General features: G+C 49.5%; 1 protein-coding gene across 4 annotated transcripts in view; it reads left to right on the forward strand.

Moving 5' to 3' along the window:
• podxl2 (podocalyxin-like 2) overlaps positions 1 to 24,802 on the forward strand; it is a 95,292-nt gene that overhangs the window by 59,170 nt on the left and 11,320 nt on the right. For all 4 annotated transcript variants that reach the window (XM_086002093.1, XM_086002096.1, XM_086002094.1 and 1 more), the window contains exons 4-6: positions 1,130 to 1,800; positions 12,623 to 12,697; positions 22,465 to 22,621. In XM_086002093.1, coding sequence (XP_085858219.1) covers positions 1,130 to 1,800; positions 12,623 to 12,697; positions 22,465 to 22,621 — 903 coding nt within the window. The remainder of the gene's footprint in view (positions 1 to 1,129; positions 1,801 to 12,622; positions 12,698 to 22,464; positions 22,622 to 24,802) is intronic.

Genomic DNA, 24,802 nt, shown 5'->3' on the forward strand with positions numbered 1-24,802 from the left:
CGGTGTGTGACTTGGAGGGGAACTTGGAGGTGGTGGTGTTCCCATGCGCCTGCTGCCCTTGTCCTTCTAGGTGGTAGAGGTTGCGGGTTTGGGAGGTGTTGTCTGTGGTGCTGTCTTTTGGATGAGATGTTGGTGGATGTAAAAGAGCGGAGGAGAGTTCTCCCCGGTGTCCTGATCAATATTTATCCCTCAATCAACATCACTAAAACAGATCATTATCACATTGCTGTTTGTGGGAGCTTGCTGTGCGCAAATCGGCTGCCGCGTTTCCTACATCACAACAGTGACTACACTTCAAAAAGTACTTTGTTGGCTGTAAAGCGTTTGGGACGTCATGAGGTGGTGAAAGGCGCTATATAAATTCAAGTCTTCCTATATATCCAGAAATAATAGGTTTAAAATAATTGGCGAAATTGTTACTTGTATTTATATAGCGCCTTTAACATAGTAAAACGTCCCAAGGTGCTGCACAGGAGTATTTTAAGACAAAGAATTTGACACCGAGCCACATAAGGAGAAATTAGGGCAGGTGACCAAAAGCTTTTTCAAAGAGGTAGGTTTTAAGGAGCGTCTTAAAGGAGGAAAGAGAGGTAGCGAGGCGGAGAGGTTTAGGCAGGGAATTCCAGAGCTTAGGGCCGAGGCAACAGAAGGCACGGCCACCAATGGTTGAGCGATTATAATCAGGGATGCTCAAGAGGGCAGAATTAGAGAAGCGCAGATATCTCGGGGGGGTTGTAGAGCTGGAGGGGATTACAGAGATAGGGAGGGGCGAGGCCATGGAGGGATTTGAAAACAAGGATGAGAATTTTGAAATCGAGGCGCTGCTTAACTAGAGGAGAAATGAGGAGAAATGATTTCACACCGAGGGTTGTTACGACCTGGGACACTATCTGAAAGGGTGGGGGAAGCAGATTCCACTGGAACTTTCAAAAGGCAATTGGACATGTGTTTGAAGATAATTAATTTGCAGGGTTACAGGGGAAAAACTGGGATGTGGGACAAATTTGGTCAGCTCTTTCAAAGAGCCGGCACAGGCACGATGGGCCGAATGGCCTCCTCCTGCGCTGTACGATTCTATGTAAGTCTTGTCTTTCCCACCAGGACAGTCACATCTAACCTCTTGTTTCAGACGCCAGTTTCTCTGCTCCTCTACTTCCATCAGCCCTGTTGCCCATAGCTGTAACCGGTGAATTGGACAGAATAGATCCACTCACGTCCTCGCCGCAGCCAAGCGTTTCCTCAGGCGCCGAATCCACGCTGTCAGGCCGCCCGGCAGAGCAGACAGAGCCAGCCACATCGCCAACTAACGGCGCGTTCACAGGACCCAGCTCGACGCCATTCAGCCTGCACGGAGACACCGCGGATGGTTTAGATGACTCTGCCGTCAGCCCAATGGTGGAATCGGACTTGGGCGGACGAAGGGACGATTTGGACGCTCTACCGACTGGGGCGAGCACAGCAGATGTGACGGCCGGCGCCTCAGGTTCTCCTGCCGCCATTCCCGCCCCCTCCTCCTCCTCCTCCTCCTCTTCCTCGCCGCCGCCACAGCTCCTCCCAGACGACGCGGGGCCCGGCGGAGCCGTTACGCCTCTTACCACGGCCACCGCGGGCAGTGACGTCGTGTCGTCTCAAGGTGTGCCGATCAACGGCAGGAAGGGGGCGGGTTTTGCCACGCCGGATCTGGACCGCACGACCACAGTGGAAGCGGAATCCAAGATGGAGGAGCCGGGATTCATTCCTGAGGACACCGGTGGTACCAAACCCACTGCAGCCAGAGAAGAACCTCCGGAGACCACGCAGGTAATGAAAGTTAATGCTAAACCGTCACATTTCATAGAATCAGTGTATAATACAGCACAGAAGGAGGCCATTCGGCCCATCGTGCCTGTGCCGGCTCTTTGAAAGAGCTCTCCAGTTAGTCCCACTCCCCCCTGCTCTTTCCCCATGGTGCTGTCAATTTTTTTCCTTTTCAAGTATTTATCCCATTCCCTTTTGAAAATTACTATTGAAACTGCTTCCGCCGCCCTTTCAGGCAGCGCATTCCAGATCACAACAACTCACTGCGTAAAAAATATTCTCATCACCCTCTGGTTCTTTTGCCAATTATCTTAAATCTGTGTCTGCTGGTTACCGACCCTCCTGCCAGTGGAAACAGCTTCTCCTCATTTACTCTACTAAAACCCTTGGTAATTTTGAACACCTCTACTAAATCTCCCCTGAACCTTCTCTGCTCTAAGGAGAACAACCCCAGCTTCTCCAGTCTCTCTCCACATAAATGAAGTCCCACATCCCCTGGTACCATCCTGGTAAATCTCCCCTTAACCTTCTCTGCGCTAAGGATGCTTCTTGATTGTCAGTCAAAACAGCCTTTTTATCCCCAATCTCGAATTATTTTTGCAACTAACAAATGCTCAAAGATTGCACATTCTTTTTTATAATGCACCCCCCCCTGCACCCCCGTTGATTTTTCTCCCGGGTTTTTGCATCGCAGCAGTGTCCTGAAGATTAATCTTTTAGTTCCTGGAGACTCCAGGGCAACCCTGGAGGGTTGGTAACTACCCTAGGCTACATCTTTATCTGACTCGCGTTAATTAAATGGGCCCTCGTTTCCTGAAGGATCTATCACTGGACCACAAAAACCACCTTCAGGAGACACTCTCTGCACGTGTTTTTGCTTTTGTGTGGGTTATTTTTTTTGTTGTTGCAGGCTGTCAGAATAATCAAAGTCAGCTGTTGTATTGTGTGAGTACAGCTGGGGATAACGTATGTAAAAAAACGGCCAGTTTTCCTGAGCTTGATTCCTCCCCCTGTCCCTCTCCTCTCTTATCTCTGACAGGCTGGCAAGGATTCGATTTACTTCCGTAATGACGCGGTCCTGCTCGTGCGTTTCCATCCCTTTATTTAATTGCTTGTGTGTTTTTTTTGTCCACCTCATTTAGATCCTTACCGCCGCCACCTGCTGTAGTAGTTCCTCCAGGGCAGTGTAGGCCGGGATCGTCTCCATGGTTACCGCCAACACTTCTGTGCTGCCGAGGCGGTGGGTTTTGTGCTCGCTTAAATCCGACAGCTTCTTGGCATTGGCGAGCGAGCCACTCGTAACTGGCACTTTGTGACTGTCTTGTCCACTGGAGGTTGAATCGCAGAATCATACAGCATAGAAAGAGGCCATTTGGCCCATCGTGCCTGTGCCGGCTCTTTGAAAAAAGCTCTCCAATTAGTCCCTATTGCCCCCTGCTCTTTCCCCATAGCCCTGCAAATTTTTACCTTTTCAAGTATATCAATGGGTGGGGGTGGAATTTAAACCCTTCCACCAGCCGCCCCACCCCCACACCCCACACACACACAAACCTGGCAGTAACTGTCCGGGGTGGGGAGGGAAGTGAAAATGGAGCGGGAGACTTACCCGCTGGTACCCCCCGATCCTGCCGACTGCAATTTTAATCTGAAGCTGGCGGGGTCCTTGATTCAATATGCAGATTGGATCCCGGTGACGTCATCGGGATCCAACTGCAATTTTAACCCCAGGCCTGCTCCGGGAAAGTCCTCGTGGCTTCCATACCAGGTCGAACCTGCCAGGAACAGGAACCAGGGCAAGAAGATGCCCGGATAGGTTTAGATTTTGGGGCCAGGTCTCCACGCCCATCAAGGGGCCGCCCCCTGCCTCAGCTCCCCCTTCATGTCCAACCCAACCCCACCCCACTTACCTTAGAGCTGGGGTACTCCATCGGGGCCTCCTGCCACTTGGAATCCCACTCCCGCCCACCAACCACACAGCTCGGGCGGGAGACTGACTGCGATCTCGTAGTTGAGGTGCGGGAGTTAAAATCTCCCGGGCTTCACGCTTCAGAAGGCTGGGCAGCCCTCTGCCTCGACCCCCGCCTTGTCTTAAAATCAGCCCCATAGAACTTTGCTGCAGGGGAGGAGGCCCAGGACCTAGTGGTCAATTAGACACGTAGACTTGGGCTTAATGTTCAAATAACAGGAATAACAACAGAAAACGCTGGAAAAACTCAGCAGGCCGGGCAACATCCGTGGAGAGAGAAACAGAGTCAACGTTTCAGGTCTGGGACCCTTCGTCAGAACTGGAAAAAACAGCAGAAAAGGGAATAGATTTTAAAGCAAGTGGGGGGCTGGGAAAAGGGGGAGGGGATGAAAGAACAAAAGGGAAGGTCAGTGATAGGATAGAAAGCAGGAGAGATTAAGAGACATTAAGAGATATTGAAGGCGAGCGGAGGTGGTAATGGGACAGGTAAAGGAACAGAGGATGGCTCTCGATGAAGTGTGAATGGCCCGGGCAGAATGAAGGACAGCTGCCATGTGGGAGGGAAGAAAAAAAGCCAAACGAAAGTGTGGATTAAAAAAAAAATTAATTATATAATATGTGATCGGGGCCGAGGTTATGATCTGAAATTGTTGAACTCGATGTTGAGTCCAGAAGGCTGTAAAGTGCCTAATCGGAAGATGAGGTGCTGTTCCTCGAGCTTACGCTGAGCTTCCGTGGAACAATGCAAGAGGCCGAGGACAGTGAGGCTCTCACCAATAACAGGTGCGGTTTATTCACCCACGGCAGTTGTGTCTTTAAGTGCGGAGATGAACAAACCAGCAACAGGGACTTCCTTCCAGCCTGCTCCTTCTCACTCTTATCCCCTTCCTCTCCAGCCTCTCCCCAACGGAACCATTATCAGAACAACCACTCCCATTGTTTCAGACAGCAGGTGCTGGTAATGGTTCTGCTGTTAACATTCACACCTCCTCTTGTTGTATCCGTGTGTTAATGAAGACACGGAATGCAGGAGTTGGTTTAACAGGTGTTTACTGAACAAAGTCTGGAGGTGAACTAAAAGATACAAGACGCTATACAGGCTTATATACCCGAGTGGTCACTACTGGTATTACAGTACACAGGGGCTCTTAAAGGTACATACACTACAATTCCTCCCCTTTTAGATAATTAGTACATAACATTTTAAGTAATCATTAATTAACATGTTTACAAGAACAATAATCTACACATTTGCTGCAGTTAATCAATTATAAGTCAGTCTCTCTGGAGGCTTCCTGACTTGGTCCGGATAACGCCTCGGTGGTGTAGTAGTTTTCGGTGGTGTAGTAGGTTCTTTTGGCAAGGTCGATTCGGCTTGAATGCCAGTGTCGGGTTCATCTGGTTCCAGTATCACCGGATCGGAGGTAGATACTATGGGTATCTCTGCTTCATCATTAGGCGTATAGAGTTGTGGTGTAGGTTGTCCCTTTTCGGATGACTCTATGATCTGGTCAGCATGGCGCCTTATTATGCTTTCACCAATGTCCATGGTATACATCAGCGGTCCTAGTCGTGTGCAAATAGTTCCAGGCTGCCATTTCTCGGTACGGTAGTCCCGGGCCAAAACTTGTTGACCTATCTGGAAGGTTCTAGTTGGCCTTTCATTCATGCCTTGAAATTGCCGGTTCTCTACGTCCCTTCTGATGTTTGGCTTGATCAAATCCAGCCGGCATCTTAGTCTTCTATTGAAAAACATCATGGCGGGAGTTTGGTTTGTAACCACATGTGTTGCATTCCTGTACGCAAACAAGAAGTTATCCACCTTATGTTGTAGATTTATGTCTTCATTACCCATGGCCTTTATGGCCTTCTTGAAGGTCTGGACAAACCTTTCAGCTAATCCATTGGTGGCGGGATGGTATGGGGCGGACGTGTAGTGCTTAACCCCATTGTTTTTTAAGAACTTCCTGAATTCTTCGGACACAAATTGCGGTCCATTATCAGAACAGATCTGTTCAGGCAGCCCATTCCTGGCAAATATGGTCCTTAATACTGTGATGGTTTTTTCCGTGGTGGTGGAGGACATCTTTATTACCTCCGGCCACTTGGAGTGTGCATCAACCGCGATTAAGAACATTGAGTCCATAAATGGACCAGCAAAGTCGATATGTACCCTTTGCCATGAAGATGAGGGCCACTCCCATGGATGTAGAGGGGCTTGTGGTGGGGCGTTTTGGACCTTCTGGCATCCTAGACAGCTCTTGGTCATTTCTTCGATGTCTCCATCGATACCTGGCCACCACACAAATGCTCTGGCTAGGTTCTTCATCTTCACTCCACCCAGATGCCCCTCGTGAAGCTCCTTTAGCACTTTATCCTGGAGTTTGGGTGGAATCACCACTCTGGATCCACACATCAAGGTTCCTCGGCACACTGACAGCTGTTCTCTTCTTTGCGAGAATGCTGGCAACAGTGGTTCGCCATGTGCTGGCCATCCCTTCACCGTTAAATCGTAGACTCGTGAGAGAGTCGGGACATTTCTCGTTTCCTTTTCAATGGTAGAATTTGTTACTGGTAGACATTCCACTATGGTTGAGTGGAACATCTCCACTGGGTCCACTGTAGGTGCCTCTTCTACTGTTGGCAACGGTAGGCGCGATAAACCGTCAGCATTCCCATGCTGTTTTGATCCTTTGTATTCTATGTCATATTGGTGTGCCCCTAGGAAAAGGGACCACCTCTGTAGCCTTTGCGCTGTCATAATGGGAACGCCCTTTTTAGGGTTGAATATGGAGACGAGGGGTTGATGGTCAGTCAACAAGGTAAATTTTTGTCCGTGTAGGTAATGGTTGAATTTCTTCACTCCCCACACCAGGCTGAGTGCTTCCCTGTCGATCTGGGCATAGTTACGCTCAGCTGAGTTCAATGAGCGTGACGCAAAAGCTATCGGCTGCTCCGAGCCATCAGGGAATCTATGCGATAATACTGCTCCTACGCCGTAAGGGGATGCATCGCACGCCAGTCTGATTGGCAGTGATGGGTTGTAATGAGCCAACACTTCCTTGGACGTGATCAAGCCTTTGCATTTATGGAAGGCACGTTTACAGTCTTCGCTCTATTTCCAAATTACTCCCGTTTGTAGCAGTGCGTTAAGAGGGTGCAGAACAGTTGACAAGTTCGGTAAAAATTTATGATAGTAATTTATCAATCCCAGGAACGATCTTAATTGTGAGACATTTTCAGGTGCTGGGGCTTTTATGACCGCTTCAATTTTTTCAGGTGACTTATGCAACCTTTCTTCGTTAATTATATGGCCACAATATGATATTTGTTTCTGGAAAAATTCGCACTTGGGGCGATTTGCTCGTAGGCCCCGTTCTCTCAGCCTAGTGAGCACCTGCTCCAAATTGGCAAGGTGCTCGTTGTCGTTTTCTTCTGTTACAAGGATGTCGTCTAGGTAGCATTGAGTCCCCGGAATCCCTTGCAGGACTTGCTCCATAGCTCTTTGCCAGATAGCTGGAGCTGATGCTACTCCGAAAACCAGTTGATTGTACTGGTACAGGCCTTTGTGTGTGTTTATCGTGAGATACTTTTTAGAGGCCTCCTCAACCTCCATCTGTAGATATGCCTGCGCCAAGTCAATTTTGGTGAAACGTTTCCCTCCGGATAGTGAGGCGAAAATATCTTCTATCCTCGGAAGAGGATACTGTATCGTGTGAAGGACCGGGTTTACAGTCACCTTGAAGTCCCCACAGATGCAAATTTTTCTCTGTTCTTCAGATTTATCATTATTCAACGTTTTCTTCATGACCGGGACGATGGGTGTTGCCCACTCGCTCCAATCTACCTTGGATAACACGCCTGCTTTTTCCAAATTCTCCAGCTCTGCCTCGACTGCTGGACGAATTGCGTATGGCACCGGCCTTGCCCTAAAAATCTTGGGAATTGCCGCATCTTCCACTTTTATTGAGGCGGTGACGCCTTTCAAGGTTCCTAGTTCCTGTTGAAATACTTCTTTGGCGTTAGCCAAGATGTCTTTTAATCGTTCAGGTATGACGTCATCATCATTTTTTTTCTTACTGGTCACCGTCAGTGCCTGAATGGAGTGCCAGTCTAAACGTATCTTCCTGATTCATTCACGTCCCAACAACGGTGGACCACCATCTTGCAGAACGTATAAATACAACTTCTGTATTTCCTTGCCGTTGTATACAACAGGCACCCTTATTTTCTCTCTGGGGTATACTTTCTGCCCCGTATATGTCTTCAAGATAATGGATGTGTCTTTCAAAGGTATATGCGGAAATAGCCGCTCGTAATCCCGTCGACTTATGACGGTCAGAGCTGATCCTGTATCTAGCTCCATTTTAACTGGGGACCCTGCTATCGTGAGGGTAACCCAAATGGTCTGGTAATCTTCTTTGGCAATTACATTATGTAATTTGAGACAGCTTAGTCTCTTGTTTCCGGAGTCGCTATCGCTCTTCTGGTCTTCGGAGCTACTGTCCGTCATCATTTGTACCTTTCTGAACTTTTGCTTATTGATTTTTTTTCTGTCAGTGGATTTTTTGTTTCCAGATCGGCATACACGTGCAATGTGTCCCATCTTTCCGCATTGCCTGCATGCTTTGTCCTTGAACCAGCAGTCCCTCTGGTCATGGGTGGATCTGCCGCAACGATAACATCTCTCGAAACCCCGTGTCATTTCACGGGTGCCGAAGTCCTGTGTCTTTTGTTGTATCTCTGCAGCTCCTCTTGCTGCTGCTTCGTATGATACAGCCATACTGAAAGCCTTGTCCAGTGTCAAATCTTTCTCAGAAAGTAGCCTTTTCTGTGTTCCTTCACTTAGGAGACCGCAGACGAATTTGTCTCGTAGAGAATCTGCCAGTCCTGCCCCGAATTGGCAGTGCTTTGACAGCTTTCTTAATTCGGTGAGGTAATCAGCGTTACTTTCATTCTTGTGCTGATTCCTCCTGAAGAATTTGAATCGTTCCGCTGTCAGCAGCGGTGTTGGGTTTAAGTGTTCCTATAGGGTATCAACAATCTCCTTAAAATTCTTGTCCATCGGTTTGGCTGGAGTGATTAAGTTCCGTAACAGCCCGTATGTCCTTGCGCCCATCAGATTTAGAAGTACCGATGCCTTTTTATCATCCTCTACTTCATTCGCTGTGCAATATACCTCCACTCTTTCCACATATGTGGTCCAATCCTCTATATTACTATCGAAAGCAGTATTATTGCCAGTCTTAGGCATCCTGAAAATCAAAAATGGCGCCTCCCGCGCTTTCCTTTCTTCCCTGCCGAGAAAAAAATGGCGTCTCCCGCGCTTTCCCGCCGCTGCTGACAATGCTGTTCTCCGCGGTTTTTATTTACACAAATATTTTTAATAGTTGGAGACTCGTTCCCGCCGGACTCTCTGGGACTTTTCCCTCCCTCTGCTTGGTCCGAACGCCGACCTGCTTTGCAGCGCCGGCCGTCTCCCGAGTGCTCCACCCTCTGTCTCTGTTTGACTCCGCCTTCCGACTCGCTGCTCGGCCCCGCTGCAGAGCCACCCGATCGAGCCCCAGCCCGCCGCCCAGGAAGGATTAGTGCAGTACCTGCCACCAGCCCGGCTAGCTGGTGAAACCACAGTTTTTTTTGTTTTTTTTTGTTCGGCCTTCGTCTGAGGAATCGATCTCCTTGAGGTGCTGCCGAATTGCAGGTAAGTCCGTTTCCAATTCGTCGCCACTGTTGTATCCGTGTGTTAATGAAGACACGGAATGCAGGAGTTGGTTTAACAGGTGTTTACTGAACAAAGTCTGGAGGTGAACTAAAAGATACAAGACGCTATACAGGCTTATATAGCCCGAGTGGTCACTACCGGTATTACAGTACACAGGGGCTCTTAAAGGTACATACACTACACCTCTAGACCCAACTTTTGTTTCTTTACTTGTCCCATTACCACCCGCTTCTGCCTCGCACCGTCATCCCTCTTGTCATTTAATCTCTCCGGCCTTCCACCCGATCACAGACCTTCCCTTTTGTTCTTTCCTCCCCCCCTACTCCCCCCCCCCCCCCCCCACCGCACTTTCCCTGCCTCTGCACTTGCTTAAAACAGGTTACATAGAATCATAGAACGGTTACAGCACAGAAGGAGGCCATTCGGCCCGTCGAGCCCGTGCCACCTCTGTCTTTTCCCAGTTCTGATGAAAGGTCCTCGACCTGAAACGTTAACTCTGTTTCTCTCTTCACAGCTGCTGCCTGACCTGCTGAGTGTTTCCAGCATTTTTTATTTTTGTTTTCCTGGCCCAGTTCCCCGCCCTTTATCATTCCAGGCCAGGAGTCGTTCCTTAATTTGACCTTAGTTGCCTTTAAAGATTTCTTAAAGCTATGCCGACTTGCTTTGGTCATTCTGACCTTAAGAACACAGGAACATAAGAATTAGGAGCAGGAGTCTGCCATACGGCCCCTCGAGCCTGCTCCGCCATTCAATAAGATCATGGCTGATCATTGACCTCAACTCCACTTTCCTGCCAGATCCCTTGATTCCGCTAGAGTCCAAAATCTATCGATCTCAGCCTTGAATATACTCAACGACTCAGCATCCACCGCCCTCTGGGGTGGAGAATTCCAAAGATTCACAACCCTCTGAGTGAAGAAATTCCTCCTCATCTCAATCCTAAATGGCCGACCCCTTATCCTGAGACTGTGACCCCTGGTTCTAGACTCTCCAGCCAGGGGAAACAATCTCTCAGCATCTAACAAAACCTGACATTTATCATAAGTCTCCTTTTTCTGTTTCATTTCATCTTAGTTTCTTTAGTCATCCATGGATACCCTTCCTTTCCCCCTCACAGGAACGTGCTTAGACCCAGACTAACTCCTCCTTGAAGGTCTCCTATTGCTCATTTACTGTTTTACCTGCCAATCTTTGTTTCCAAACCACCTGGACCAGATCCCTTCTCAACTCCCTGAAATTAGCCCTCTTCCAGTTGAGTATCTTCACCTTTGATTGGTGCCTGAGGATTAGAAAGTGGCAAATGTGACACCATTGTTCAAGAAAGGGTGTAAGGACAATCCTAGTAACTACAGGCCAGTCAGTTTAACATCAGTGGTGGGTAAAGTTTTAGAAACAATAATCAAGGAAAAAATTAACGGGCATTTGGAGAGGTTTAAGCTAATTAAGGAGAGCCAACACGGATTTGTAATAGGCAGATCGTGTTTGACTAATCTAATTGAATTTTTTGATGAAGTAACAGGGAGGATTGATGAAGAGAATGCAATGGATGTTATCTACATGGATTTTAGGAAGGCATTTGACAAAGTACCACATAGAAGGCTGGTTAACAAAATTGAGGCTCATGGAATAGGTGGGTCAGCGGCAGCTTGGATAAGGAATTGGCTTAAGGACAGAAAACAGTGAGTTGTGGTAAATGGCTGTTTTTCAAACTGGAGGATGGTAGACAGTGGTGTTCCCCAAGGGTCACTGCCGGGGCCACTGCTTTTTTTGATATATATAAATGACCTGGATATTGGAATACAGAGTACAATTTCTAAATGTGCCGATGACACCAAACTTGGGGTGTGGCAAACAGTGAGGGTAATACCAATCGACTGCAACAGGACATAGAAAGGCTAGCAGAATGGGCAGACAAGTGGCAGGTGGAATTTAATACAGAGAAGTGTGAGGTGATGCATTTTGGCAGAAGGAACAGGGAGAGGCAATATACACTTAATGGCACAGTTTTAAAGAGTGTGCAGGGACAGAGGGACCTGGGAGTTAATGTGCATAGGTCCCTGAAGGTGGCCAGACATATTGAGAGAGTGGTTAACAAAGCATATGGGATCTTGGGTTTCATAAATAGAGGTATTGAGTACAAAAGTAGAGAAATTATGCTGAACCTTTATAAAGCGCTGGTTAGACCACAACTGGAGTATTGCGTCCAGTTCTGGTCACCACACTTTAGGAAGGATGTGAAGGCCCTTGAGAGGGTGCAGAGGAGATTTACCAGAATGGTTCCGGGGATGGGGGATCTTAGCTACAAGGACAGGTTGGAGAAGCTGGATTTGTTTTCATTAGAGCAAAGGAGGTTGAGGGGTGATTTGATAGAGGTGTACAAGATTATGACGGGTTTGGATAGGCTAGACGGGGAAAGGCTGTTCTCACTAGTTGATGGTACAAGGACTAGGGGACACAGATTTAAGGTTTTGGGCAAGAGATACAGGGGGGATGTGAGGAAATCTATGTTTCTATAGGGTACTGAATTTGGATGATCAGCCATGATCTCATTAAATGGCGGCGTGGGCTCGATGGGCCGAATGGCCTACTCCTGCTCCTATCTTCTATCTTCTAAAAACTTTTTTACGCAGCGAGTGGTGAGGACCTGGAACTCGCTGCCGACGGAAGTGGTGGAAGCGGAGACACTCAAATGTTTTCAAGGGGAGACTGGATAGGCACTCGAGGGAAATAAACTTGCAGGGCTACGGGGATAGAGCGGGGTAATGGGACTGACTGGATTGCTCTACAGAGAGCCGGCATGGACTCGATGGGCTGAATGGCCTCCTTCTGTGCAGTTATGACTCTATAAAGAAATTCCTCCTCATCCCAGGCTTAAATTTCAGGGGAAACATCCTCTCGGCATCTACCCTGTCAATCCCTCTCAGAATCTTATATGTTTCAATGAGATCACCTCTCATTCTTCTGAACTCCAGAGATTATAGGCCCATTCTACTTAATCTCTGCTCATAGGGAAACCCCTCTCAATTTATACAGTTTCTTAAAGCTGTACCCCTATCGTCTCAAAAGCCTATGGCTCACATATCGTCCCTCTCTCACTTTGTTACGCCTGACACTGTTCTTGTGCCTTACCTTCGCAGGTTGTCTGCAGAGATTGGAGTAAATTAGCCGGAAAGAGTTACGTTATCCTGAACATGACTGAAAACACTGACTGTGTGAGTATTAAACATCTAACACGACCCTCTCCCTCTATTCTATCTATTTGATGTTCTCAGTGGTCCTTTGAAATTAACTCTCTTGCTCCTCCTTAGCTCCTGATATGCCATCCGATACCGTGAAATCAAACCTCAGCCTAGTGGATCCCACGTAGCGTTGCTCACAATGATGTGTCAGCTGTGGCTCAGTGGACAGCGCCCTCTCTCGCCTCTGAGTCAGAAGGTTGTGGGTTCAAGTCCCACTTCAGAGACCAGAGCACAAAATCCAGGCTGATGTTCCAGTGCAGTACTGAGGGAGTGCTGCACTGTCGGAGGTGCTGTCTTTCGGATGAGACGTTAAACCGAGGCCCCGTCTGCCCTCTCGGATGGATGTAAAAAGATCCCACGGCCACTACTTCGAAGAAGAGCAGGGGAGTTCTCCCCGGTGTACTGAGCCAATATTTATCCCTCAATCAACATCACTAAAAAACAGATGATCTGCTCATTGTCAGATTGTTGTTTGTGGGAGCTTGCTGTGCGCAAATTGGCTGCCGCGTTTCCTACATTGCAACAGTGACCACGCTTCAAAAAGTACTTCATTGGCTGTAAAGCGCTTTGGGATGTCCGGTGGTCGTGAAAAGCGCTATAGAAATGCAAGTCTTTTCTTCTAAGACAGATGGAGGGAAAAATTTAGTATCGCCCCATTTGGGGCGCCATTATCGGCCATGCGCAAAGTTTAGCGCCTGGCGCTAATTATCGCCTCTGACGGCAAACTTGGCTTTTATCGCCCCCTGGAGGTGATTGGAGCGCTAAATCAGGTGCTTCACACCTGCCTTAAGGCGCAAAGGCCAAGGAGCGAGGCGCTACCTCAGAGCGCTGGTGAAGCAAGGAAGGGCAAATCAAAATGAACCTGCAAAGTGCTGCTCAGTACTCAAAACTCCTTCACACAGCGTTGAATCTCTCCAGAAGTCTCTCTCTCTCTCTCTCTGTCTCTCAGAATGCGTGGTGCAAAAATGTCACCAACAAAAAAAGGCAGGAAGCGGTCGCCTTTAAATAGCGCTCCCCCAGTCCCTTTCTGACTGCAAAACGCTCCCCTCAACCTGTCGTTGCTAGCGGCAGGCGGTAAGGCAGGGGGCGCCACTCAATATCCGGTCCCGGGCGCTACCGGGGCGTTGCACACTCGACTGACGTCACGATCTGCCGGCGCAGGAGATCGTGGCGGTAGTGTTTAGCGCCGCCGCAAAATGTCTAGCTAATTTCGCGAGCGGCGCAAATATTGCCGCGCCCGGGCGCTAGTTGCTTTGCGCCCCATTAGCGCCCTCTTAAGGCGCTAACGGGAGGCGCAAACAACTGAATTTTTCCCCCATGATATTTTACAAGGAGGATTATAACCATGTGAGGCGCAATGTATTATTCTGTCACTAAGGTGGGGGCCATGTTCCTTTAACGCCACAGAGAAAGAAAGAAGTTGCATTTATGTAGCGCCTTTCACGTCCTCAGGACATCCCAAAGTGCTTTACTGCCAATGAAACACTTTTGAAGCATAGTCACTGTTGTAATGTAGGAAAGATGGCAGCCAATTTTACTTAGAATTAGATAGAATATACAGCACAGAAACAGGCCACTCCGTTCCTGATCGGTGTAACCTCGCATTTCTGGTGTCATTTTTGTAAATCTTTTTCGCAGCCTCTCCAGTGCCTCTATATCCTTTGTACCAGAACTGTACGCAGTGCCCCAAGTGTGGTCTAACCAAGGCTCGATACAGGTTTAGCATAACTTCTCCGCTTTTCGATTCTATCCCCCTAGAAATAACCCCAGTGCCTAGTTTGCTTTTTTTTATGGCCTTGTTAACCTGTGTTACTACTTTTAGTGATTTGTGTATTTGTACTCACAGATCCCTTTGCTCCTCTACCCCATTCAGGTTCTGAGTTTCCAAATAATTTGTGACCTCCTTAATTTTCTTACCAAAATGTAATACCTCACATTTATCTGTGTTGAAATTAATTTGCCAATTATATGTCCATTCTGCAAGTTTATTAATGTCCTCCTGTAATTTGCTGCAGTCCTCCTCAGTGTTGACTATCCTTCCCAATTTGGTGTCATACGCAAATTTAGAAATTGTGTTTTTGATTTCAAAGTCCAAATCAATATAAATTGTGAACAACAGCAGTGGTCCCAGCACTGATCCTTGTGGGACCCCACTTCCCACCTTCTGCCACTGTGAATAGCTACCCTTTATCCCTACTCCCTGCTTTCTGTCTTGCAGCCAGCTGGCTATCTTGCGCACAGCAAGCTCCCACAAACAGCAATGAGGTAATGACCAGAAATCTGGGGGGTTAATTGAGGCATAAATGTTGGCCAGGACACCGGGGAGAATTCTGGTCCTCTTTTTCCAGTAGTGCCGTGGGATCTTTTACATCCACCTGTGCTGGCAACGAAACGTCTCACTTGAAAGATGGCACCTCTGACAATGCAGCACTCCCTCAGTACTGCAGTGAAGTATCAGCCTCAGTTTCCCCCAACCATTTGTCTTAGAGATGGGAGTGCTGATGCAGCGTCCAATACCTGTTAAGCAAACAGAGCATCAGGGCGATCAGGTGGTTGTCTCAAATATTGTTTGATAATGCTTGACGTAAGAAAACTACTAGGCACTTGGTCTGAGTATTAAACAAGGCTTTAATCAACTGATTTACAACATGGAGATCTAGTTGTGTCCTTCACTAGTTCCTGTTAAAGAATGTCCTGAGCAAGCTGGGCCCATGCCTGAGTATTTATACTCTCCCTGGACAGCGCCACCAGCAGGCCGCCCAGTGTCATTTCATAAGTCATTTCCACATGAATGACAAGGTTCACGTCAACGCTCCTGTGAAGTGTCTTGGGACATTTTACTACGTTAAAGGTGCTATAACATAGTTGTTTGGTGAGGAAATGGTGCAGATTGGGAAACACTGGTAAATTTCAGGCTGCGGGTTAGACCTGCCCAGCATCAAGTGACTGACGTCCTTTCTCTTTTTTAAGATTGCTTTGCATCTGTAACAAAGTGTGACGGACATAAAACCAGGCCGGACACAACGGGGGCAAAATTGGGTGCCTTTGCCGCCGGGGGGGCGTGCTAACGAGGCGTAAATGGCTTTGCGACCGGGCGCGGCGCTGACATCGCATGGCGGGAGTTTTGCGGCGGCACTACAGCGTTGCGCCCCAAACTCCTTCACCCGGAGATCGCGACGCCATCGCCCCGAACCCAAAATTGACTTCCGCCCCCTGCAGCAGCGCCGGTCGAAAACACCGACAGCTGCAGGAGGCGCACGTCAGGTGGGCGGCCGCTTCGGGGGGCGATGATTAAAGGCCAGGCGGCCGAGGTAAGTAACAAAAAAAAAACGTACCTTTCTTGTTCCAGTTTTTTTCGCGGGTTCCTGCCCGCGATCGATCGGCCCGTCATTCTGCTTGAGCGGGATCGTGGCTGCCTTGGTGGTTCAGGTCGGTACTTTTTAAATTGCAGAGCCTGCAGTGATGGCCTTTCCCTTTAAGGGAGGGGAGGAGCCTTTGAACGCGGCGGCGCTGCACGGCCCAGTGAGCAGCACAGCTGAATTCTCCGCCCCGCCTGCTGTCGATTGTGCTCCAAGAAGGAAGTGGAGCGCTTGATTTAGCGTTTGATCCCCTTCCTCCCTGGAACGCAAAACCAAATTTTTTTAAAGTTTAGAAACATTAGCGCCTGGCGGTAATTTTCTCAACTTTTAAAAGTTAGCGGCCCAAACGGGGCTATAATGAATTTCTCCCCCAACGTCTTTACATCTGTACTAGCAGATCCCATGTGGCCTTGATCTCAGCGAGTCAGAGGGTACGCTTGATTTATAACAATAGGGCAGTTGTCAACAATGTGTGGCGGGGAAAGTGTTACAGGAAGTGAGCAAGACACTGACAGGAAGGTGCATGCTATGCATGAGATTTTTAATATCTCATAAATATCATCTTGTAAACTTTTTACAAATTGCGCAAACTTTCAGTATGTATCTCAAAAAAAAAGGAAAGAAGGAACATGCGTCTATACAGCGCTTTTCACGACCTCAGACGCCCCAAAGCGCTTTACAGCCAATGAAGTACTTTTTTGAAGTGTAGTCACTGTTGTGATGTGGGAAACGCGGCAGCCAATTTGCACACAGCAAGCTCCCACAAACAGCAATGTGATAATGACCAGATCATCTGTTCTAGTGATGTTGGTTGAGGGATAAATATTGGCCCAGGACACTGAGGATAACTCCCCTGCTTGTCTTCGAAATAGTGCCGAGGGATCTTTTACGTCCACCTGAGAGAGCAGACGGGGCCTCAGTTTAACAACTAATCTGAAAGACGGCACCTCCAACAGTGCAGCACTCCCTCAGCACTGCACTGGAGTGTCAGCTTAGATTTATGTGCCCAAGTTCCATAGAGTTGGGACTCAAACCCACAACCTTCTGACCCAGAGGTGAGTGTGCTTCCCACTGAGCCACGACTGACACAGCAATGTGAATAATGACCTGATAATCTGTTTTATTGGTGTTGGCTGAGGTTTAAACATTGTCTCGGAAAAGTGAAGCTGGTTGGGGCGGGGCGGTGGGTAGGAGGCGGGACTACAACTTTTGGGGTTGTAGTCCCGCCTCCATCGAGTTCTAGCCAACCCACGCGATTTTCACTTGATTGACCTTGTTGAGCCCCGCCCAGCCGGCTCAGCAGGCCAATTAAGGGCCACCCGGCAACAGGTGACATCACAGATTGACATTTCATCTGTCAAGAGCTTTTGACAGATGAAATATCAGTGTTTCACAGCTGTTTGAAGCTGTCAAACACTGACAATCTGTACTCCAAGTTAATTCCTTCCTCTCAGGCTGATTTAGAGATCTCTCCAGAACAGAAAGCTGAATGCTGCAATTTTTGACAGATCGCGCCCATTCTGCTTTCTGTGCCGGTGAGATGAGGGACTCCCAAGACCTGAAGGAAGGAAGGTTGTAAAGGTAAGTAAAACTTCTTTAAACACTTTACACACACCAAACACACTTACCTCTGCACTCATGCACCCATCACTCACCTGAACACCGGACATCTCGACCCCTCCAAGCCCTTCAGCCCGACGGCCCGCCTCGCTAACTTGCCGTGGTTTGGAGCTGTTGGGAATCCTACACTTCAAGAATGAAAATAGGGATTAGGCTAAAAACTGCCTGTTAACTACCTGTTAACAGGCAGTTAATTGGCACTAATCCCCTTCCCGCCTCGGGGAGGCGGGTCCCAGTGCGGGTCGGGTACCCGCCTCCTTTGAAACTGGCATGGAGGCGGGTTGGGGGCGGGATGGGTTCGTGCCCCCCCGATTTCGGGATTTTAACCCCCCACACGCCTCCAATCCCGCCTCCACGGCCCAATGAAAATCCTGCCCAATGTGTTGAATGTTGTGACAATGAGCTGCAGTCCCATTAACCATCCACTGGTGGCGCCGTTTGGCATTATTGGCCCACGCTGATGCACAGCGCCATCAGCAGGTATTCAGCGGTATTGCAGCCTGGATGCACCATCGCAGACCACGCTGCTCAGCGGCCCGGAATTTGCAGCCAGTGGCGAAGCAATTTTGCCAGTGGCCCCGAAGAAAGCTGCCCACAGAGATCTTGCGATTGCACCCCAAGCCAGAAGTGGAGGGCTTGATTTAGGGCTCCACTTCCTTCCTGGAGCGCACAGCCGAATCTTGCGCTCTCGGTGGTGAGAAGTTTGCCTTTCACGACGTGTAAGCCAGATCAGTGTAGAACAGTGGGGAATCCCTAGTGCGAGCTGCTGTGACCTCAACAAAGCTTGTCTAAGCAGCCAATCACAATGCAGAATTCTCACAGACCAGGAACCAGGAAGCTCCTTTTATTCTGACTTTTTAAAAAATGTTGTAGAGAGCAAGACAAAGATTGGGGCTCTCACATGGGGAAAAGGGAAACCTGAAATAAATATGAACAAACTTTTAAAAAGTCGATATATTTTTTAAGTTTCTTAAAATCTATAATTTTTACCATAATGGAGAAACTTGACACTCCACAAAATTAAAATGAGTTTTTCAGGGGCCATAATGTTTGTTTAGCAATCAATATGCCAGTTACACCTAATCCAACAAGGTCTAACTTTTAATGGGGTATTTAACAGCGATATTAGCGCGGAAAAGCCCAAGTTTTCGTCAGTTTTCCTGATTTCACTGATTGCCAGCGATGTGCGGGGGTCGGGGGAGGGAGCGGTGCTGGGGGAGGCTCCACAGCGCAGCCAGTGTGGGAGCACTGAATGACTGACCGCAACTTCAGGATTCCCACGTTTAGATGCACGAGCGCCACATCCTGAAGTGGCGGTCAGTTTCAAAGGGGTAATGACAGCGAGCGCTGTTCGTTTGCCGTTAATTACCCACCGCAGATTCAGGGCCATGAGGTCTATCGTTGCCAAACCAGATCCTAACGTCACTGGATCACCCCACGCAATTAGTGGTCACTGAGTAGTGAGCAGGAATTTACCTGCCAAACCACGCTCCTCTGTCTCAGTCTGAAAAAACAAACAAATACTATTACGTGTAAATGGGTCTGTAATCTGTCTGAACAGTAGCAACAACTTGCATTTATACAGCTCTTTTAATGTAGTAAAACATCCCAAGGCACTTCACAGGAGCGTAAATCAGACAAAAATTGACAAAAGTTTGGTCAAAGAGACAGGTTTAAAAAAAAACATCTCAAAGGAGAGAGAGGCGGAGAGGTTTAGGGAGGGAATTCCAGGGCTTAAGGCCCAGGCAGCTGAAGGCACGGCCGCCAATGGTGGGGCGAAGGGAGCGGGGGAGGCGCAAGAGGCCAGAATTGGAGGAGCGCAGAGATCTCGGGGGCGGGGGGGGGGGGGGTTGTAGGGGCTGGAGGAGGTTACCGAGATAGGGAAGGGGCGAGGGATTTGAAAACAAGGCTGAGAATTTTAAAACTGAGGCATTGACGGACCAGGAGCTAATGTAGGTCAGTGAGCACAGGGGAGATGGGTGAACGGGACTGGGTGTGAGTTAGGACACGGGGCAGTGAGCACAGGGGGTGATGGGTGAACGGGACTGGGTGTGAGTTAGGACACGGGGCAGTGAGCACAGGGGGTGATGGGTGAACGGGACTGGGTGTGAGTTAGGACACGGGGCAGCGAGCACAGGGGGTGATGGGTGAACGGGACTGGGTGTGAGTTAGGACACGGGGCAGTGAGCACAGGGGGTGATGGGTGAACGGGACTGGGTGTGAGTTAGGACACGGGGCAGTGAGCACAGGGGGTGATGGGTGAACGGGACTGGGTGTGAGTTAGGGCACGGGGCAGTGAGCACAGGGGGTGATGGGTGAACGGGACTGGGTGTGAGTTAGGACACGGGGCAGTGAGCACAGGGGGTGATGGGTGAACGGGACTGGGTGTGAGTTAGGGCACGGGGCAGTGAGCACAGGGGGTGATGGGTGAACGGGACTGGGTGCGAGTTAGGACACGGGGCAGTGAGCACAGGGAGTGATGGGTGAACGGGACTGGGTGTGAGTTAGGACATGGGGCAGTGAGCACAGGGGGTGATGGGTGAACGGGACTGGGTGTGAGTTAGGGCACGGGGCAGTGAGCACAGGGGGTGATGGGTGAACGGGACTGGGTGTGAGTTAGGGCACGGGGCAGTGAGCACAGGGGGTGATGGGTGAACGGGACTGGGTGCGAGTTAGGACACGGGGCAGTGAGCACAGGGGGTGATGGGTGAACGGGACTGGGTGTGAGTTAGGACACGGGGCAGTGAGCACAGGGGGCGATGGGTGAACGGGACTGGGTGTGAGTTAGGACACGGGGCAGTGAGCACAGGGGGCGATGGGTGAACGGGACTGGGTGTGAGTTAGGACACGGGGCAGTGAGCACAGGGGGCGATGGGTGAACGGGACTGGGTGCGAGTTAGGACACGGGGCAGGGAGCACAGGGGGGCGATGGGTGAACGGGACTGGGTGCGAGTTAGGACACGGGGCAGTGAGCACAGGGGGGCGATGGGTGAACGGGACTGGGTGCGAGTTAGGACACGGGGCAGTGAGCACAGGGGGGCGATGGGTGAACGGGACTGGGTGCGAGTTAGGACACGGGGCAGTGAGCACAGGGGGTGATGGGTGAACGGGACTGGGTGCGAGTTAGGACACGGGGCAGTGAGCACAGGGGGTGATGGGTGAACGGGACTGGGTGTGAGTTAGGACACGGGGCAGTGAGCACAGGGGGTGATGGGTGAACGGGACTGGGTGTGTGTTAGGACACGGGGCAGTGAGCACAGGGGGGCGATGGGTGAACGGGACCGGGTGTGAGTTAGGACACGGGGCAGTGAGCACGGGGTGATGGGTGAACGGGACTGGGTGTGAGTTAGGACTCGGGGCAGTGAGCACAGGGGGTGATGGGTGAACGGGACTGGGTGTGAGTTAGGACACGGGGCAGTGAGCACAGGGGTGATGGGTGAACGGGACTGGGTGTGAGTTAGGACACGGGGCAGTGAGCACAGGGGGTGATGGGTGAACGGGACTGGGTGTGAGTTTGGACACGGGGCAGTGAGCACAGGGGGTGATGGGTGAACGGGACTGGGTGTGAGTTAGGACACGGGGCAGTGAGCACAGGGGGTGATGGGTGAACGGGACTGGGTGTGAGTTAGGACACGGGGCAGTGAGCACAGGGGGTGATGGGTGAACGGGACTGGGTGTGAGTTAGGACACGGGGCAGTGAGCACAGGGGGCGATGGGTGAACGGGACTGGGTGTGAGTTAGGACACGGGGCAGTGAGCACAGGGGGTGATGGGTGTACAGGACTGGGTGTGAGTTAGGACACGGGGCAGTGAGCACCGGGGGTGATGGGTGAACGGGACTCGGTGTGAGTTAGGACACGGGGCAGTGAGCACAGGGGGTGATGGGTGTACAGGACTGGGTGTGAGTTAGGACACGGGGCAGTGAGCACCGGGGGTGATGGGTGAACGGGACTGGGTGTGAGTTAGGACACGGGGCAGTGAGCACAGGGGGTGATGGGTGAACGGGACTGGGTGTGAGTTAGGACACGGGGCAGTGAGCACAGGGGAGATGGGTGAACGGGACTCGGTGCGAGTTAAGAGACGGGCAGCAGAGTTTTAGATGAGCTCCATTTTATGGAGATCTTAGATTTTTTTTCACAAATCTCACCTACAACCCTCCGAGATCTCTGCGCTCCTCCAGTCAATCCCTGATCTTGCCAGCAATGCATGAATCCTGATTTATTTTGCCGTTTCCATTTCCGTGCCCACGCTATCAGTCACCCCTCCTGTTCTCGCTACCCTACACTGCCTCCTGATGCTCCCAACACCTCCCATTTAATATTCTTATCTTTGTATTTAAACCCCTCCGTGGCCTCTCCCCCTCTCTGTCACTGTAACCTCCTCCAGTCCTACGACACCCCACCCCCCCACAGACTCTCTGTGCCTCTGACCCCAGCCTCTTGTTCACCAACCTCACTCCCGTCTCCCTCCATTGGCGGCCATTCCTTCAGGCGGCTAACCCCACACTCTGGAATTCCTTAAACCCCTCCACCTTCCTCTCCTCGTTTAAGACCCATCTCTGTGACCAAATTTTTGGTCGCTCCTCTTAACCTCTCCTTTATCTTGGCATCCATTCTCCTCTGGCTCCTCAAAGCTCCTTTGGATATTTTCCCACGTCAAAAACGCTATATAAATGCAACTTGTTGTTGTCTTCCTTTCTGTCCAAGGACACTTGAGGCCAGTGGCGATTTTTCTTTAGTTTTTAAAAAATGTGTTTTTTCAGGAAGTGTTTCGATCTCACAGAGGATTGAAGCTGCTGAAGATGGTGGCCGAGTCTTTCTCCAGGAAACTCAGCACCCCCACCGATTCATGGCTAATATCACTCAGCAAACCCAGTGAGGACGACAAGCATCTCCTGATGATGCTGGCAAGCGATCGAGGTGATTGTCCAGTGGCGCTGTCAACACCATTGATTGATAGGACACTCGAACCACAGAATCGTAGAATAGCACAGCACAGAAGGAGGCCATTCGGCCCATCGAGTCTGCGCCGGCTCTTTCGAAGAGCAATCCAGTTAGTCCCACTCCCTGTATCCCTGTAATTTTTTTCTCCTTCTTTATCCAATTCCCTTTTGAAGGCTACTATTGAATCTGTATCCACCGCCCTATTAGTCAGCGCATTCCAAATCCTAACCACTCGTTACGTTAAATAGTTTCCCCTCATGTCGCCTCTGATTCTTTTCTCCAATCACCTTAGATCTGTGTCCTCTGGTTACCGACCCTTCAGCCATTGGCAAATGTTTCTCTTTATTTACTCTGTCTAAACCCTTCATGATTTTGAACACCTCTATCAAATCTCCTCTTAGCCTGCTCTGCTCCAAGGAGAAAAACCCCGGCTTCTCCAGTCCCTCTGTGTAACTGTAATCCCTCGCCCCCGATACCATTAGGTTTTCATAGGGTTGCCAAGCCTCCAGGAGAGAAATCATCCTAACATTTTTTAAAAATTGTGGTTTTTTAAAATTTTATTTGAACACTTTTGCTTATTAGGTATCGAGAAAACATTGGAGATGGGAAATAGGGCTCTTTGGGTATCATCCCATCGGGTAATGAAGAGTGTTGGTCGACCAATGGTGGAGGCGGGGCGGGAGGTCATGTGATGAATCTTCCAGGAATGTGTCCAATCAGAGTTGGCGACCCCATGGTTCTCAACCTCCACCTCTTGCCCCCGCCCCCACTGTGATTCCCAATGTGCTAATGATATCATACCTGCCTCCGGGGGGTGGGGTGACATAGAACAACGATCAGGTGCTTTCCTGCAGGAAGTGAGGAGCAATCAAGAGGGTGAAGTTCCACCCTCTCCGCCCTCCCACTTCCCCAGGCCAACTTCAGGCAAGTGGCAGCATTGCCACCTCATCCGATTGTGGGCAGTCTGGTGTGTTTTTTTAAGAAAGACATCCGGAATAGAAAAAGGGGAAGGCTGTTTCTTCCACTTCTATTGGACTGTGGTACCCGAGACCCTAGTGCCATCTTGGTGCCATGCCATCATCCGAGTGATAACAACCCTTCCAGCGACCACATGGACACAGCTGCATCACCTGTGATGGTGAGATTGATTGGGAGTACGATTATTACCCGCAAAATACGGGTGAGTTGCAAGAGAACCTGTATTTTTTAATGATTTGTTCTCCTGGGATGTGGGTGATGCGAAGAAGACCGCATTGCTGACCATTCCCGCGTTGCCTTGAGAAGGTGGTGGTGGGCCTTCTTCATACGTTCCAATCATTGTTTTTTTACACAATTGAACGGTTTGTCAGGCCACTTAAGAGGACAGTTTAAAAAAAAATTCATTCATGGGATGTGGGTGTCGTTGGCACCGCCGATATTTATTGCCCATCCCTAATTGCCCTCGAAAAGGTGGTGGTGAGCCGCCGCCTTGAACCGCTGCAGTCCGTGTGGTGATACTTCTTTGCAGCGCTTTGGTACAATTGAGTGACTTGCTGGGTACATTTCAGAGGGTAGTTAAGAGTCAACCACATTGCTGTGGGTCTGGAGTCACATATCGGCCAGACCGGGTCAGGAAGGCAGATTTCCTTCCCTAAAGGACATTAGTGAACCAGATGAATCAGGTTTTTATGACAATCCAGTAGTTTCATGGTCACCATTACTGCCGTGAGGTTTTAATCCCAGATTTATTCAATTGTATTTAAATTCCCCAGCTGCCATGGTGGGGTTTAAACTCATGTCTCATGGATCATTAGTCCAGTGGTTCTGTTACTGGACTAGTGACTCGGAGAAAGTGAGTTTGAGAACTTGAATTCAGAATATGAAAAAAAAAAGGAAATAAAAAGCTGGGATCAGTAAAAGTGATCATGAAGTTGTTGAATGTTGTAAAAACCCAACTGATTCACCAATGTCGCTTTAGGGAAGGAAATCTGTCGTCCTTACCCGGTCTGGCCTATGTGTGACTCCAATCCCACACCCACTCTGGTTGACTCTGGGATGACCTAGTAAGTCAGAGTTGTATCAAACTTGTTGTGTCCGTGTATAATAAGACACAGACTGCAGGAGAACGGTACAACAGGTGTTTACTCAACGTGGCTCAAAGTGGAACTGATCTGTACA

The sequence above is a fragment of the Somniosus microcephalus genome, chromosome 11 (genome assembly GCF_052327205.1).
Source record: "Somniosus microcephalus isolate GS21.2 chromosome 11, FLI_Smic_1.0, whole genome shotgun sequence".
In the NCBI taxonomy this organism is placed as follows: domain Eukaryota; kingdom Metazoa; phylum Chordata; class Chondrichthyes; order Squaliformes; family Somniosidae; genus Somniosus; species Somniosus microcephalus.